This window comes from Periophthalmus magnuspinnatus, chromosome 7, assembly GCF_009829125.3.
Source record: "Periophthalmus magnuspinnatus isolate fPerMag1 chromosome 7, fPerMag1.2.pri, whole genome shotgun sequence".
Classification (NCBI taxonomy): domain Eukaryota; kingdom Metazoa; phylum Chordata; class Actinopteri; order Gobiiformes; family Gobiidae; genus Periophthalmus; species Periophthalmus magnuspinnatus.
Window position 1 is genome coordinate 13,956,816 of NC_047132.1, and position 15,128 is coordinate 13,971,943.

Below are 15,128 nucleotides of genomic sequence, written 5' to 3' on the forward strand. Positions count from 1 at the left end.
TCACATGTTCCCGCCCCCTCCCATGCCCCCTCCGGCCGGGTAGTGCCGCAGCCCCCCCCCCCTCCTGAGCGAGTGCAGGGCAACGGTGCAGCAGCCCCGAAGCAGGGAGCCAAAGTGGTATATGGGCTGAGCGTCTCGGACCGGCCCCCGGCACAACCAGGCCACCGTGGGGACCACTGGAATCGCCACCGCCAGCAGGTCCACCAGGAAGTGTCTGCTCCAGTAGCTCCTCTCGATGGGTCCTGAAGACTCTGAGCCCTCTGCGACCCCTGCCTCTGCACCTGCTTCTGGGACTGCCTCTGGACCTTCCTCGTCTCCATCGATCTCCCCCACAGCGGGGTTAAAGAGCTCGCCGAGGAGGGGGGAGGAGGAGCGCTGTGGTTGGTTCATCTGCGGTTGGTTTGTCTGTGGTTGGTTCGTTTCCGATTGGTCTGTCTGTGGTTGGCTCGTTTCTGATTGGTTTGTCTGTGGTTGTCTCGTTTCCGATTGGTCTGTCTGTTGTGGGCTCGTTTCTGATTGGTTTGTCTGTGTTTGTCTTGTTTCCGATTGGTCTGTCTGTGGTTGGCTCATTTCTGATTGGTTCCTTTGTGGTTGGCTCGTTTCTGATTGGGTCATCTGTGGCTGGCTCGTTTCTGATTGGTTCCTTTGTGGTTGGCTCGTTTCTGATTGGTCTGGCTGTGGTTGGCTCATTTCTGATTGGTTCCTTTGTGGTTGGCTTCTTTCTGATTGGGTCGTCTGGGGTTGACTCGTTTCCGATTGGTTTGTTTGCATTTGGCTTGTCATTGGTTCGTCCAGAGACAGCGCAGAGCAGCTCAGATCTTCTACCTCCAGCTCTGTGGTCCACGTGGTCAGATCCATGTCGTCTTGTTGAAGGTCACTGCAGACGGTGTTCAGTTCCTCGGGTTTGTTTGCTTTCTCCTCTGGTAAATCTGTGTCCTCTTTTAGGCCCAGACCACTCTTCTCTTTCTCTCTCATCTCAGTCTCCCCTTTCTCCTCTTCTTTCTCCTTCTCTCCCACACTCACAGCCTCGGGACCCTCAATGGAGCAGGCAACAGTGGCTGACCTCGGGAGCACCTGTCCTGGCCTGACGGCTGCGGCAGGGAGGGGTTCGGTAGCGGTGGTCATAACAGTGGTGAGAGAGTGGGCGGAGTCAAGCTCTTCCCCGTCATCGGAAGTCCATGTGGAGGTGGGACTGCATGCCTGGGACCTGAATGTGCGTGCCTCAGCGATGGTGTCAAGGTCCGAGCCTCCGGACGCCGGGATGGGGCAGCTCTCTGTCTGGATGCCCGCCTCTCGGAGTGGGTGCAGGAAGAGGTGATGTGACAGACAGGGGTGACTCATGCAGCTCAGAGGGGGTAGGCTGCAGCGGTATGGATGAGCCAGGGGGGCGTAGTCTCCTCCACACAGCCCCTCACAGGTGGAGGAGTGCGGCAGTGCATGGAAGGGGGCGTGAGACGGGTGGCTGCGGGGGAAGGAGTGTGGGAGGGTCTGAGAGTAGGGGAGGGTGTGAGGCAGGGTGTGGGGCTGTTGATACGGAGGGGGGAGGTTATGGGTGAGGGAGTGGGGGAGAGAGGGGGGCAGGGAGGCAAATGTCTGCGTGTAGGCGCTCAGCAGAGAGGCGGTCTCTTCAGACAGACATGCCGCCTCCAGTAGCAGCTCGGCGCGGGTGGGCGGGGCATTGTCGGCGCCACAGAAGCCGCTGTCCTGAGTGCCTTGAGCCGACATGGAGCCGAAGTGCTGAGGGAAGCTCTGAGCCAGCGCCGCCTCCGTCAATTTGGTGTAGGTGGAGCTACGAGTGAGCGACCGCGCTGGAGAGCCGTCACACGAGCACGACCCCCCACCGCCTCCAGGAGACGCTCTGGGCAGACCTCCTCCAGGACTCTCTCCTGAGACGGAGGCCGGAGCCGAGCCTCCTGTGCGGGGACGGTACGCCCCTCTCTCCTCCCCATCATTCACCTCCCCCCGGACACCCACGTCCCCCCTGACCCTCACCTCCCCCCTGACCCCCGCCTCCACCGGCCCACTCTGAGACATCAGGAGCAGGCTCTCCAGTTTGTGGTTCTGGAAGTTTGAGTCCTGAGAACAAAAAGAGACAGACGTCAGCTCTGTGGTTTTCCTCTCTCTCCCCTCACTCCCTCTCTCCTCCCTCAGTCCCTTTCTCCTCCCTCTCTCTTCTTCCGTCTAACCCTCTCTCCTCCCTCCTTCCCTCCCTCCCTCTCTCCTCCTCACTCCCTCTCTCATCCCTCTTTCCTCCCGCAGACTCACGCCAGGCTCGCCCAGCCTCCCCCTGACTCCTTCCATGGCCTGTCTGAGGGCGTAGATCTCATGCCGCGCCTCCTTCAGGGCGAGCTGCGCCTCCACACGGTGACACTCCTCCTCCACCCAGTCCTCCTGCATCTGGAACAGGCGCTCCCTCAGCTCGTCAATCTCACAGTCCCTAAAAGAAAGGAAACAAGAGAGTGAGAGGGGAAGGAGGGAGAGAGAAAGGGAAGAAAATGGAGATCATGTGCAGGATGCAGCTGTGGTGCAGTGGGTGAGTGTCTGCCCTATAACCACAGGGTCACCTGATGCTTCACTCTATAAAAAGAATCCAAAAGGAGGATGGGAGTGCTGTCAAAGCAATGCACCCACAGGAGCAAAAGGGGGCAGTACAGTGTGCTTTGAGCGGGGCTCAGGGGGAGGGGCCTGGATGACCCAGCCACGCCCATGGACTGGACCCCAACTGTCAGGACACTTTAAGGCTTTAGGCTCATCACAGCTTCACAATGATCTGAGCACAATGTTCACGTTTATACAAACAGAACAGCTGTGGGGGCACCTGTTCTGAAGGGCGCTGATGGTCTCTTGGAGCTTGGACCTCAGGTGTGGGGTTAGAGTTAGGTGTTAGATGTTGGGGGTCAGGGGTTACCTGTTCTGAAGGGCGCCGATGGTCTCCTGGAGCTTGGACCTCAGGTGTCTGATGCAGACCTCTTTCTGTTGGAGGGGGGTGAGATACTGCTCAGGGGGAGGGGGGCGTATGCCGTGGTTCTCGGTGCAGGACTTCATCTTCTGACGCCTGAAATACAAACACAAATAAAAGAGCCAGAGCCATAAAAGAGCCAGAGTCATAAAAGAGCCAGAGTGATAAAAGATCCATACTATGGAGCTCAACAGTGCCCCCTGTTTCTGGAAGTGCATTTCTCATTCATGTTTCCCACTTAAGCAAAAAAAAACAAAACAAAAAAACTAAAACTTTAAATTAAAAATGTCAAAGCTCAGGCATAATCAGCGAAAGACACAAGAGCGATTTTGGTCTGAAATTTTATAAACCTCAGAGTTAAACTGTTAAAACTTGAGAGTTAAACTTTATAGACCTCAGAGTTAAACTTTATAGACCTCAGAAATAAACTTAATAAACCTCAGTTATTCAAACATTTTACATTTTTCTGACACTTTAAACATAGTCCAACTTTTCTGTTTTTATCACATAATAATCTGACAAAAGGCCCAGTGATGGGAAGAACTAGGCCCCTCTCCCATCCTCCTCTCTCCTCTGGCTCACCCTTTTGTAGGACTGCAGTCGCTCCTCTCCCCTCCTTCTCACTTCTCTCTCCCCCCTCCTCTTCCCCTCACCCTTCCTCCCCGCTCTCTCCCCTTCTCCTCCCTTACCCCTCTGGCTCACTCTTGTAGGAATGCAGTCACTCCTCTCCCCTCCTCCTGTCTCCTCTCCTTCCCTCTCCCCTCCTCCTCCCTTACTCTTCTGACTCACCCTTTTGTAGGACTACAGTCACTGCCTTTACAGGAGCCTGAGGAGCTGCTACACCGGGAGGGTCCATGAGTGTCTCTGGAGCTAGGGGGCGCCGTCCGCCTGTTCACAGAGAAACATATTTATATTAAAGCTACAATGTGTAACATTCCTTCATATCTAAGACACACACAGACCAGACAGATGAGGAGCTGTGACGTCACGGCGATGGAGCAATTATTCACACACCTGTCAAAGCGTTAACGGCGTCACAGGGTCAAAACGGGTTAAAAAACAGGGCCGCTGGGACAGGGCTAGAACTAGGATAGACCAAAGGTTTGAATAAATCTACTGAAACAAACTGGGTCCGTCCGGGTCAGTGCTGAGACTTTGCAGTGACATCACGCTGGGAGTGTTCTACATGTATGTCTATGGTGGAATGTTCAACAGTTACCATGGCACAATGCACACATTAGATAACACTGTCAAAAAGTTGTAAAAGGTCTGAAAAATCAGGGGCTGTGGGGCAGCTGGTGCAGAGGCAGGGCTGTGTGCAGGGGCTGTGTGTAGAGGATGTGTGCAGGGGCTCTGTATAGAGGCTGTGTGTAGATGCTGTGTGTAGGGGCTGTTTGCAGCGGTTGTGTGTAGAGGCTGTGTTGGGGCTGTGCGTACTGTGCGCAAGGGCTGTGTGTGCATGGGCTGTGCTTAGTGTGCTTAGTGCTGCTTAGTGTGTGTAGAGGCTGTGTGTAAGGACTGTGTGTAGGGGCTGTGAGTAGAGGTTGTGTTTAGGAGTTGTGTTTAGAGGCTGTGAGTAGAGGCTGTGTGTCGGGGCTGTGTGCAGGGACTGTGTGTAGGGGCTGTTTGTAGTGTGTAGGGGCTGTGAAGTATGGATGTGGAATATTCAGTATGGAGGTGTAGTGCAGGTCTCTGTAGGCCATATCTTATTGTGGTACAGGTCTCTATAGGATATGTTGTCTTATGGAGGTGCAGGTCTCTGTAGGACATGTCTTATGAAGGTGCTGGTCTCTGTAGGACATGTCTTATGTAGGTTCAAGTCTCTGTAGGACATGTCTTATGGAGGTTCAGGTCTCTGTAGGACATGTTGTCTTATGAAGGTGCAGGTCTCTGTAGGACATGTCTTATGGAGGTGCAGGTCTCTGGAGGACATGTCTTATGGAGGTGCAGGTCTCTGTAGGACATGTCTTATGGAGGTGCAGGTCTCTGTAGCACATGTCTTATGGAGGTGCAAATCTCTGTAGGACATGTCTTATGGAGGTGCAGGTCTCTGTAGGACATGTCTTATGGAGGTGCAGGTCTCTAGGACATGTCTTATGGAGGTGCAGGTCTCTAGGACATGCCTTATGGAGGTGCAGGTCTCTGTAGGGCATGTCTTATGGAGGTTCAGGTGTCTGTAGGACATCTTGTCTTATGGAGGTGCAGGTCTCTGTAGGACATGTCTTATGGAGGTGCAGGTCTTTGTAGGACATGTCTTATGGAGGTGCAAATGAATGGTGTGTTTTTAGTCTAATGCTCCAGTCACATATTTAGAGTGAGATTTGATTCCTGTGTTTGTCCTGATCCTGTTTTAGACAAAGCCCAGTTCCACTGTCCATACATGGCTCCAAAAAACAGCTTGTTATCTGCTGTTTACCTGCACAGTCACATGGCTCTGAACTTTCCATCAAAGATCATAAATTAAGATAGAAACTCAATTGGATTTATGAGGAAAAAATATCATTTGGCCATATGTAAACACTGGGTGTTTGCAGAGGTTTTTGGGTCCTGAAAACTATGAAACAAAATGCAAATGTGGTCCTGTGAGATGTATATTTTATACAAGTTGTGAGTCTGCAGTTTGAAAGATGTTGGTCTGAAAGGCCAAACACAAATGTCACTGATTCATTAAATCCCATTGAAATGAATGAGCTTCATCATCACTGTTTGTCTCATTCAAAAATCTGGGATTTTTCAAAAACAGCACCTACACAAAATTTTGACTCCTCCCACCTTCTAAACCCCTCCCACCTTATAGACCCCTCCCACATTCTAATTCACCAAATATGCTTTGTCAAGTACAGTCATGTCATTTCAGTGTTATAGGGCCTCAATCAAGGCCTATTGGCTCGAGATATATACAGTTGAAACCAGAAATTCACATATTTTATATAAAAAGACACTTTTTTCCCTGACATGAAATCAGACCAAATTTTCTCTAAGGATTTTTTTTAGAATTTTTTTTTATGACTTTGTCAGTCAGAAGTTTACATACATTTCATTAGTATTTGTACCATTGCCTTTAAACTGTGTGACTTGGGTCAAATGTTTTGGATATCATTCCACAAGCTTCTCACAATAGTTGGCAGGAGTTTTGGCTCAGTTACACCAGTTGGGTCAAGGAGGAATGGGTCAAGTTTGTGGCCCTTGCTTGCACATGCCTTTTCAGGTCTGCCCATACATTTTCAATAGGATTAAGATCAGGGCTTTGTAATGGGCACTCCAAGACATTGACTTTGTTATCCTTAAGCCTCTTTGTAACCAGTTTGGCAGTATTACTCAGGTCATTGTCCATTTGGAAGACCCATTTATGCCCAAGCCTTTACTTCCTGGCTGATGTCTTGAGATGTTGCTTCAGTATTTCTACATAAAGTTCTTGGCTCATGGTGCCATCTATTTTGTGAAGTCCCTCCTGCAGCAAAACAATCCCACAACATGATGCTACCACCCCCATATTTCACAGTTAGGATGGTGTTCTCAGGCTTGCAAGCTTCAGATCACAGGATGTGTCTCCAAAAATGAAGGTCTTTGTCCCTGTGTGCATTTGCAAACTGTAATTTGATTTTTTTTAATGTTTCTTTTGAAGTAATGGCTTCTTCCCACAGAGTGGCCTTTCAGTCCTCGTTTCACTGTGGATAATGACACTCTTACCAGCTTCAGCAGCATCTTCACAAGGTCTTTTGATTTTGTTCTTGGGTTGATCTGCACATTTGGACCAAAGTACGTTCATCTCTAGGAAACAGAACCCACCTCCTTCCTGAGCAGTATGATACTTATGTATAATTGTTTGAACAGATGAACGTGGCACCTTCAGGCAACTGGAAATTGCATCAATAATAAATCAGACTTGTGCAAGTCCACAAATCTCTTCCTAATATCTTGGTTGATTTCTTTTGTCTTTTCCATGATGTTACACAAAGTGTGTTTGTGTGTCTTTTTATAGTGTGTGTAAACCTCTGGTTTAAACTGTAAATATAAATATGCATCAGTCTGATGTCAGGCTAAAAATAGAGGCCAAAGCCCCAGTCTGGCTTTTACAACGGCCCGGTCTGGCTTTATACTTAAATTATAAGAGAAAAAAAGGGCCAAATCGACCTCAGAGGAACTTCAGAATAACTTTTTGTCATAAAATCCTTATTATATAATCTTTTTTTTTTCTTTCAAATTTTCATTATTGATCAAAGTCATAAAGTTCTGCTGTGACAAAGCTCCTTTTGGGTCAGAAATGACCACGGGATGACACAAGGATTAAACTGACACTGGTGAAGTCACAATGAGTGAAAGAACATGCAACAGTCTCCGGTCCAATCAGCGCCGAGCAAAAACGGCACAGAGAGAAAGTGAACAACACTAAAAACAAAAACAATCAGACTGAATCAGACTCATGCTCCTCATGCTACAATCAGAGAGAGGAGCCGACCGGGAGCGGGAAGCAGTGGGAGCGGATGGCGAGTTGGACCGCGGCGAGTTGGAGCGGGCGGCATTCGTTGGCGAGCTGGAGCGGGTAGCGGGCGAGGTGCTTTGGCGATCTCTGGCACTTTTGGACGGAGATTTGTGAGTCGCTCCTTTGGTTGGACGCAACGACGCCATGAACCCACTCTCCATCGGAACATAGTCCAGCTCTATGAACCTGCAGTAGTCAAACCTGCAGCCGCCAGCAGAGGGAGACAGAGAGGAGGGTCAGAGGGAGTCAAACTACAGAGCACAGAGAGGGAGGGTCACAGAGAGGGGAGGTCAGAGGGAGCCAAACTACATAACACAGAAATGGGGAGTCAGAGGGAATCAAACTACAGAACACAGAGAAAGGAGGGCAAAGGAAGCAACACTACAGAACACAGAGAGGGGGGTCAGAGGATTAGAGGGTGAGAGAGTTTGATGGGTCAGAGGGTTAGAGGGGTCAGAGTATCAGAGGGGTCAGAGGGTCTGTGATAGGCAACAGCTCCAGGACTCTTGAAAAGGAAGCTTTTGAAGTATTTTAAAAATGTAAATGTAAATGGAGTTTGTGTTGCCCAGTCACTCCCCAAGCACAGCCACAGGGGGCACTGTAGAGCGGTGATGGAGTGACGGAGTGTGCCCATGCCTGCCTCGTGCACGCTTCTGCTTCGTGCACGCTCCTGCCTTGTGCAATGTGCCGGTGTAATGGCTCAGTGTTTCTTAGTGCTGTTGTCGTGCTCTGGAGCAGTGCATTTCCGTGCAGTTTAACCTGTGGCTGTTAAGTCCAAAGCAGCAGGTCAGAGGTCATAGATCAGTGATCGGGCAGATCACGATCGCAGCGTGAGCCGTGCAGGAGCCGCAAACACATCGAGACATGTTTAAAATACTTGAGTATTTTAAGTGTCGCATGACCAGAGCGTGAGACATTCATGATCTGTGTCGGAGCCGCACATGCCCCCCGTTCTCACGCTGGAGCCGCAGGGACGGAGACAGGAGCCGAGGTCACGCGTCTCTCTGCATCGCTCCCTCCTGCTCCTTGCCCTTCAGCTCCTCCACCTGCTGGTCCTGCCACTGTTGCTCCTGCCACAGCTGGCCCTGTCGCTCCTGCCCCTGCTGTGGGGGCGGGGCCTGGCGTGGTGAGGATCTGCTGCAGGCGGCGTTTGGGCTGCAGGGCACGGAGAGGGTTAAACCTGAGACAAAGGAGCAGAGCTGACACTCACAGGCTTGTTCAGGTTTGTTCCTCCTGCTGTGGTCACACAGCCTCATGTCCTGAACACGGGGTCAGAGACTGTCAGCACCTGAGCGGTCAGCAGAGGCATGTGACTGTGGGACAAAGGATTTTAGAAGCTCATCCAGACCAGTCACAATGGCGCCTCCTACAGGACAGTCAACTCAATCCAACTTAACACAACTGTAACACACTTTACTAAAACAAAGTTTAAAAAGATTCTGCCCAGAGAAGAAACCACTGGCCCAGGTCTGAAATCAAAATAGTATGACAAAAATAAGAAGTACGTCTCTAAAAAAACATTAAACAAGTCACAACACAAAGACAAACTCACCTCCGAGAACCAGAGCCAGAGCCAGAGCGGCGGGTGGCAGGAGCAGGGGCAGACATGACAGGTGGGTCTGAGTCACGATCTCTTCACCTGTCCTCACCTGTCCTCAACTGTCCTCACCTGTCCTCACCTGTCCTCGCCTTTCGTCTTCTGTAGCTCAGAGAGTCCAGGAGCCTGAAGAAAGAGATGATTCCACAGTTTATCCAACCACAACCTCTGCCCCCATCTCACCTGACACACAGGGAGGACATCTGACACACAGGGAGGACATCTGACACACAGGGACAAATGAGGGGAGGGCATCTGGCACGCAGGGATATAGGAGAGTGGGAGGGCATCTGATGTGATTTTAGCCTCCGTATAAAATACTTTAGCCGCATTAGCCACATTAGCCACTTTAGCCATATTAGCGTGGGGGTGACAGTGGCTCAGTGGTTAGAGTGTTGGTCCCCCAACCCAAAGGTTGGAGGAGCAAGTCCTGCTCGCACCAAGTTCTGTCGCTGTGTCCTTAGGCAAGACACTTCACCCACATTGCCTAGTATGAATGTGCCCCAGGGCAGCTGTGGCTACAATAGTAGCTTACATTACCAAGTGTGGAAATGAATAAATAATGACTATAGTGTCGCGTTTTGAGAGGCTTTGACAAGCCTATAAAGCACGTTACAAGTGTAAGCCATTATTACTATTAGCCACATTAGTTTTAGCTTCAGGAAGTTGTGAATCTTTGATGAGCTACAGTTTTCAGTCTCAGAAACAAAACAAAACAAAATTACAGCCGCAAGCCGCATCGAATGGCCCTTGTGTGTGGCACTTCACACTTGGCCGACACGGCACTCCCTATAGGGCCACGGGCCACTTGTGTTTTATTGGGGCTTTCCAATAGAGAGAGAGAGAGAGAGAGAGAGAGAGAGAGAGAGAGAGAGAGAGAGAGAGAGAGAGAGAGAGAGAGAGAGAGAGAGAGAGAGAGAGAGAGAGAGAGAGAGAGAGAAATGTTGCTTTTCATTAGCGGACATCATAATTAACCAAATTGACAAGGCAAGTTTAAACCTCTGACCCTCTGCTCTTCTGACCATCTACTCCTCTCCTCCTCTGACTCCCTCCTCTCCCCCTCTACACCCCTGCTCTTCTGACCATCTGCTCCTCTGACCCTTTTCTCTGCTCCTCTGACTCTCTGCTCCCCTGACCTTCTCCTCTGCTCCTCTGACCCTCTGTTCCTCTGACATGTGCTCCTCTGATCCTCTCCTCTCCTCCTCTACACCCCTGCTCCTCTGACCCTAACCCCCTCTGATCTCCTCCTTTCCGTCTCCTCCTCTGACCTCCTCCTGTGCTCCTCTAACCCTCCTCTCCTGTGCTCCTCTGACTCTTGTCTGCTCCTCTGACTGTCACCTCTGTTCCTCTGACCTGATTTTATTTCATTTGTACCACAATGACTACGCAACACTGCAGAATCCTAGGATATCACCGATTAAGAAAATAAAACTGGAGAAGGAGGTCTGTAGTCACAGTGGGCGTGTCACAGTGGGCGTGTACGTCACAGTGGGCGTGTACTGATGGAGGTTAAACGGGAGATCAAAGATTACTCAAACATAAATCACTCCAAATACAACTTCAGAGGCTCAATGAGAAGAAACGACTAGAACATGAATAAAGATCTGAACAGTTTGAAAATAAGTGATTTGAAGCGACACTGTGGAACTTGGTTAAAAATGTAAACAGTTTGAACAGAGCTGGTTTAAATGGCCCTGTCTCTCGGTCTGATTATTGTTATGACCACAGCCTCACTCTGTCACTGCGGCCACTGTCTCCTGCACTCTCTCGCGCACGTGCTCATACATAAATCACACAGCACGTATTCATAGACAGAGACCGTAAGGAGCTTCTTCAACCACACAACACAAGAGCACGTCCATGTGAAGGGATCTCACAGACACACAGGGATACAGGACGATGGGAGGGCATCTGACACACAGGGATACAGGACGATGGGAGGGCATCTGACACACAGGGATACAGGAGGATGGGAGGGTATCTGACGTTAGAAGGTCTAAAAGTTTCCCTGGGCCTAAATCTCTTGACCTAAATCAAACAAATAAAGCTGAAATGATCCGGATCAGTGAAGTGTGAACTCAAAGCTTCGCCTCAGTTTGACGCGCGTGGATTTGATGCGACGCTCCAAACAAACGCTGCTGCAAGGTCAAAGCAGCGTAGACTCCGTCACGACATCACCCTCGGAGCTAATAGGCTAAAGCTAATCAGCCACAAACACGCTCCTGCTCCGCGTGTCCGTGGACCATCTACGCCGACCCGACGTTTCCACCGCTCACTGCGCCTCTGCAGCATCAGGCCGCGGCATGACGCATCACAACAAACCTCTGGAGGCGCACTGAGCGCTGTGAGCTCTGGTCCTCCAGAGCATCAGGTTTAGAGCATCACAACGAGACAAACAAGTCTTAAGCGCACACTACGCACCAGAAGCTAACACAAACAGAAGCGTCTCACCTGCGCTCCCAGCCGCGGCACTGAGTCTCCTCCGCATCTCCAGCCGCTCAGAGCGCACTGTCTGCCCGCTGCGCTGTGGCCATGCAGCGGTGCAGGAGGATGCGCTGGAGGAGAGTCCGAGGAGGAGGAAGAGGAGGGCGTAAGGCAGGCGTCACGGGAGCGTGCCGCGAGCGAGCCACGTCAGGGAGGCGTCTGCGTCATGAGCCGCGTGTGTTCCCTGCTGACACAGAGCCACCCTGTGCCTCCCCCTGGCGGACACGAGCAGTATTACACACACGCGCGCGCGCGCACACACCCACTCCTCCTATGTGACATGGGGATGACGTTACATCCTACAGGTCAATCATATTTAACACAGACAAGCAGCTCAGACTCATGTCCAAACTCTCGCTCTGTCCTCCCTGTCCCCCTCTGTCTTCCCTCTATCCTCTCTCTGTCATCTCTCCCTCTCTCCCTCTGTCGCCCCTCTCTCCCTCTGTCTTCCTTCTCTCCCTCTGTCCTCCCTCTCTCCCCCTGTCCTCCCTCTCTCCCCCTTCCTCCCTATGTCCTCCATCTCTCCCTCTGTCCTCTGTCTGTCCTCCCTCCTCTCCTCCCTCTCTCTCTGTCCTCCCCATGTCCTCCCTCTCTTCCTCCTCTCCTCCCTCTGTCCTCCCTCTCTCCCTCTATCATCCCTCTCTCCCTCTGTCCTCCTTCTCTCCCTCTGTCCTCCTTCTCTCCCTTTGTCCTTCCTCTCTCCCTCTGTCATCCCTCTCTCCCTTTGTCATCCCTCTCTCCCTTTGTCTTCCCTCTCTCCCTCTGTCCTCCCTCTCTCCCTCCTCTCTCTCCTGTCCTTACTCTCACCCTCTGTCTTCTCTCTCCTCCCTTTGAAGGAACGAGAAAAAGCTGCTCTGAAAGACCAACCTGGCCCCTGCACTTGTCCCGACAACCTCCTGTATATTCCACAGCATCTCAGGTTAGACGTTCTGCAGTGGGCTCACAGTTCCAAGCTCACCTGTCATCCCAGCATCCAGTGAACTAAGGAGGTCCTGCGACAAAGATTCTGGTGGAGTACCCTGGATGAAGACACCAAATCTGTAACCAGACTAAACCCACTCACCAAGCACCTGCTGGCCATCTTCTTCCTCTTCCTTTTCCTCACTGGCCTTGGTCCCATATATCCCTCGACTTTGTCACTGGCTTACCTGCTTCCCATGGACACACCACTATCATGTCTGTCATTGATAAGTTTAGTAAGATGGCCCATTTCATCCCACTGGCCAAACTTCCATCTGCCAAAGAAACAGCTGAGCTCATGCTGCAGCATGTTTTCCTGCTGCATGGACTGACATCATGTTTGATCGGGGTCCACAGTTCATCCCCATCTTCTGGCAGGAGTTCTGTTCTCTTCTAGGGGCCACTGCTAGCCTGTCATCTGGCTATCATCCTCAGTTCAATGGCCAAATGGAGAGAATCAACCAGCAGATGGAGACAGTGTTGCATTGCATGGCCTCGAGGAACCCTTCCTCTTGGTCCCAGCTGCTAATATGGGTTGAGTACTCTCACAACACACAGTTCTGCCACTGGTTTTTCCCCATTTCAGTGTGCTTACGGGTACCAGCCGCCCTTGTTTCAGTCGCAGGAGAAGGAAACATCGTCAAAGCAAAGAAGTGAGTCATGCCCCTCTGTTCAGGCCTTCATCAAGCACTGCTACAGCACCTGGAGACAGGTTTGGACTGCCCTTCTCCGTACAGCACAGAGCTACTCTGCTTCAGCTAACCGCCGAAGATCGGAGGCTCCTGCTTACCAGACCGGTCATGTGGTTTGGTTCTCCACCAAGGATCCTCCACTGCTGGTTGATTCTCAGAAGTTAGCACCAAAATTCACTGGGCCCTTTAAAGTTGACAAGATGGTAAACCCAGTGGCTGACATGGCCCAGAGCCATGTATATCAATCCAACATTCAGTGTCTCTAAATTGAAGCTGTAAGCCTGTCTGTGAAAGCCTTCTTGCTCCTGTTTTGCCTCCACCACCGCCAACACATCTAATTGACGGGGAGCCTACATATACTGTGCGGCACCTCCTGAGTTCCAGACATACATGTGGTTGTTTCCATGTGTGACCACTCTTTCAGTGTGTGACCTCTGACCCCTCCTCTCTTACACACGTGCCTGTTTCCGTGTGTGACTCCTGATCCCTCTCTCACACACGTGATTGTTTCTACATGTGACCCCTGATCCCTCCTCGCTTACACACGTGCTTGTTTCCGTGTGACCTCTGACCACTCTTTTCTCACACACACATGTGCTTGTTGCCGTGTGTGACCCCTGACCCCTCCTCTCTCACACGCACATGTGCTTGTTTCCGTGTGCGACCCCGACCCCTCCTGTCACACACACATGCTTGTTCCTGTGTGTGACCACTGACCCCTCTTCTCTCTCACACGGGCTTGTTTCTATCTGTGACCCTTGACCCCTCCTCTCTTACACGAATGCTTGTTTCTGTGTGCGACCCCTGACCCCTTCTCTCTTACACACATGCTTGTTTCCATGTGTGACCCCTGACCCCTCCTCTCTCATACATGTGCTTGTTTCTGTGTGACCCTTGACCCCTCCTCTCTTACACACATGCTTGTTTCTGTGTGCGACCCCTGACCACTCCCCTCTCTCACACATGTGCTTGTTTCTGTGTGACCCTTGACCCCTCCTCTCTTACATGAATGCTTGTTTCTGTGTGCGACCCCTGACCCCTCCTCTCTCACACATGTGCTTGTTTCTGTGTGACCCTTGACCCCTCCTCTCTTACACACATGCTTGTTTCTGTGTGCGACCCCTGACCCCTCCTCTCTCATACATGTGCTTGTTTCTGTTTGATCCTTGACCCCTCCTCTCTTACACACATTCTTGTTTCTGTGTACGACCCCTGACCCCTCCTCTCTCTCACACATGTGCTTGTTTCTGTGTGTGACCCCTGACCCCTCCTCTCTTACACATGTGCTTGTTTCCGTGTGTGACCCCTGACCCCTCCTCTCTTACACACGTGCTTGTTTCCGTGTGTGACCTCTGACCCCTCCTCTCTCACACACACATGTGCTTGTTTCTGTGTGTGACCCCTCTTCTCTCTCACAAGTGCTTGTTTCCATCTGTGACCCTTGACCCCTCCTCTCTTTAACCACATGCTTGTTTCAGTGTGCGACCCCTGACCCCTCCTCTCTCTCACACAAGTGCTTGTTTCTGTGTGTGACCCCTGACCCCTCTCTCACACACATGCTTGTTTACGTGTGTGACCCCTGACCCCTCCTCTCTCACACACGTGTTTGTTCCGTGTGTGACCCCTGACCCCTCTCTCACACACATGCTTGTTTACGTGTGTGACCCCTGACCCCTCTCTCACACATGTGCTTGTTTCTGTGTGTGACCCCTGACCCCTTCTCTCTCACACACGCACTTGTTTCTGTGTGCGACCCCTGACCCCTCTCTCACACACGTGCTTGTTTCTGTGTGTGACCCCTGACCCCTCTCTCACACACATGCTTGTTCTGTGTGTGACCCCTGACCCCTTCTCTCTCACACACATGCTTGTTCCGTGTGTGACCCCTGACCCCTCCTCTCTCACACACGTGTTTTTTTTTCGTGCGTACTCGTTCTCTCCTCTCTCAAACCA

The 15,128-nt window shown here is 51.2% G+C and overlaps 1 protein-coding gene across 1 annotated transcript; it reads right to left on the bottom strand.

The window, feature by feature from the left end:
- snphb (syntaphilin b) lies at nt 1-7,603 on the bottom strand. Its single transcript, XM_055223307.1, has 5 exons — nt 7,419-7,603; nt 3,749-3,847; nt 2,909-3,055; nt 2,266-2,437; nt 1-2,076 (listed from the first exon to the last, which is right to left on the bottom strand). Exons 1-5 carry the CDS (start codon nt 7,601-7,603, stop codon nt 1-3), a joined length of 2,679 nt encoding a protein of 892 aa, XP_055079282.1.
- Nucleotides 7,604-15,128: the final 7,525 nt, after the last annotated feature.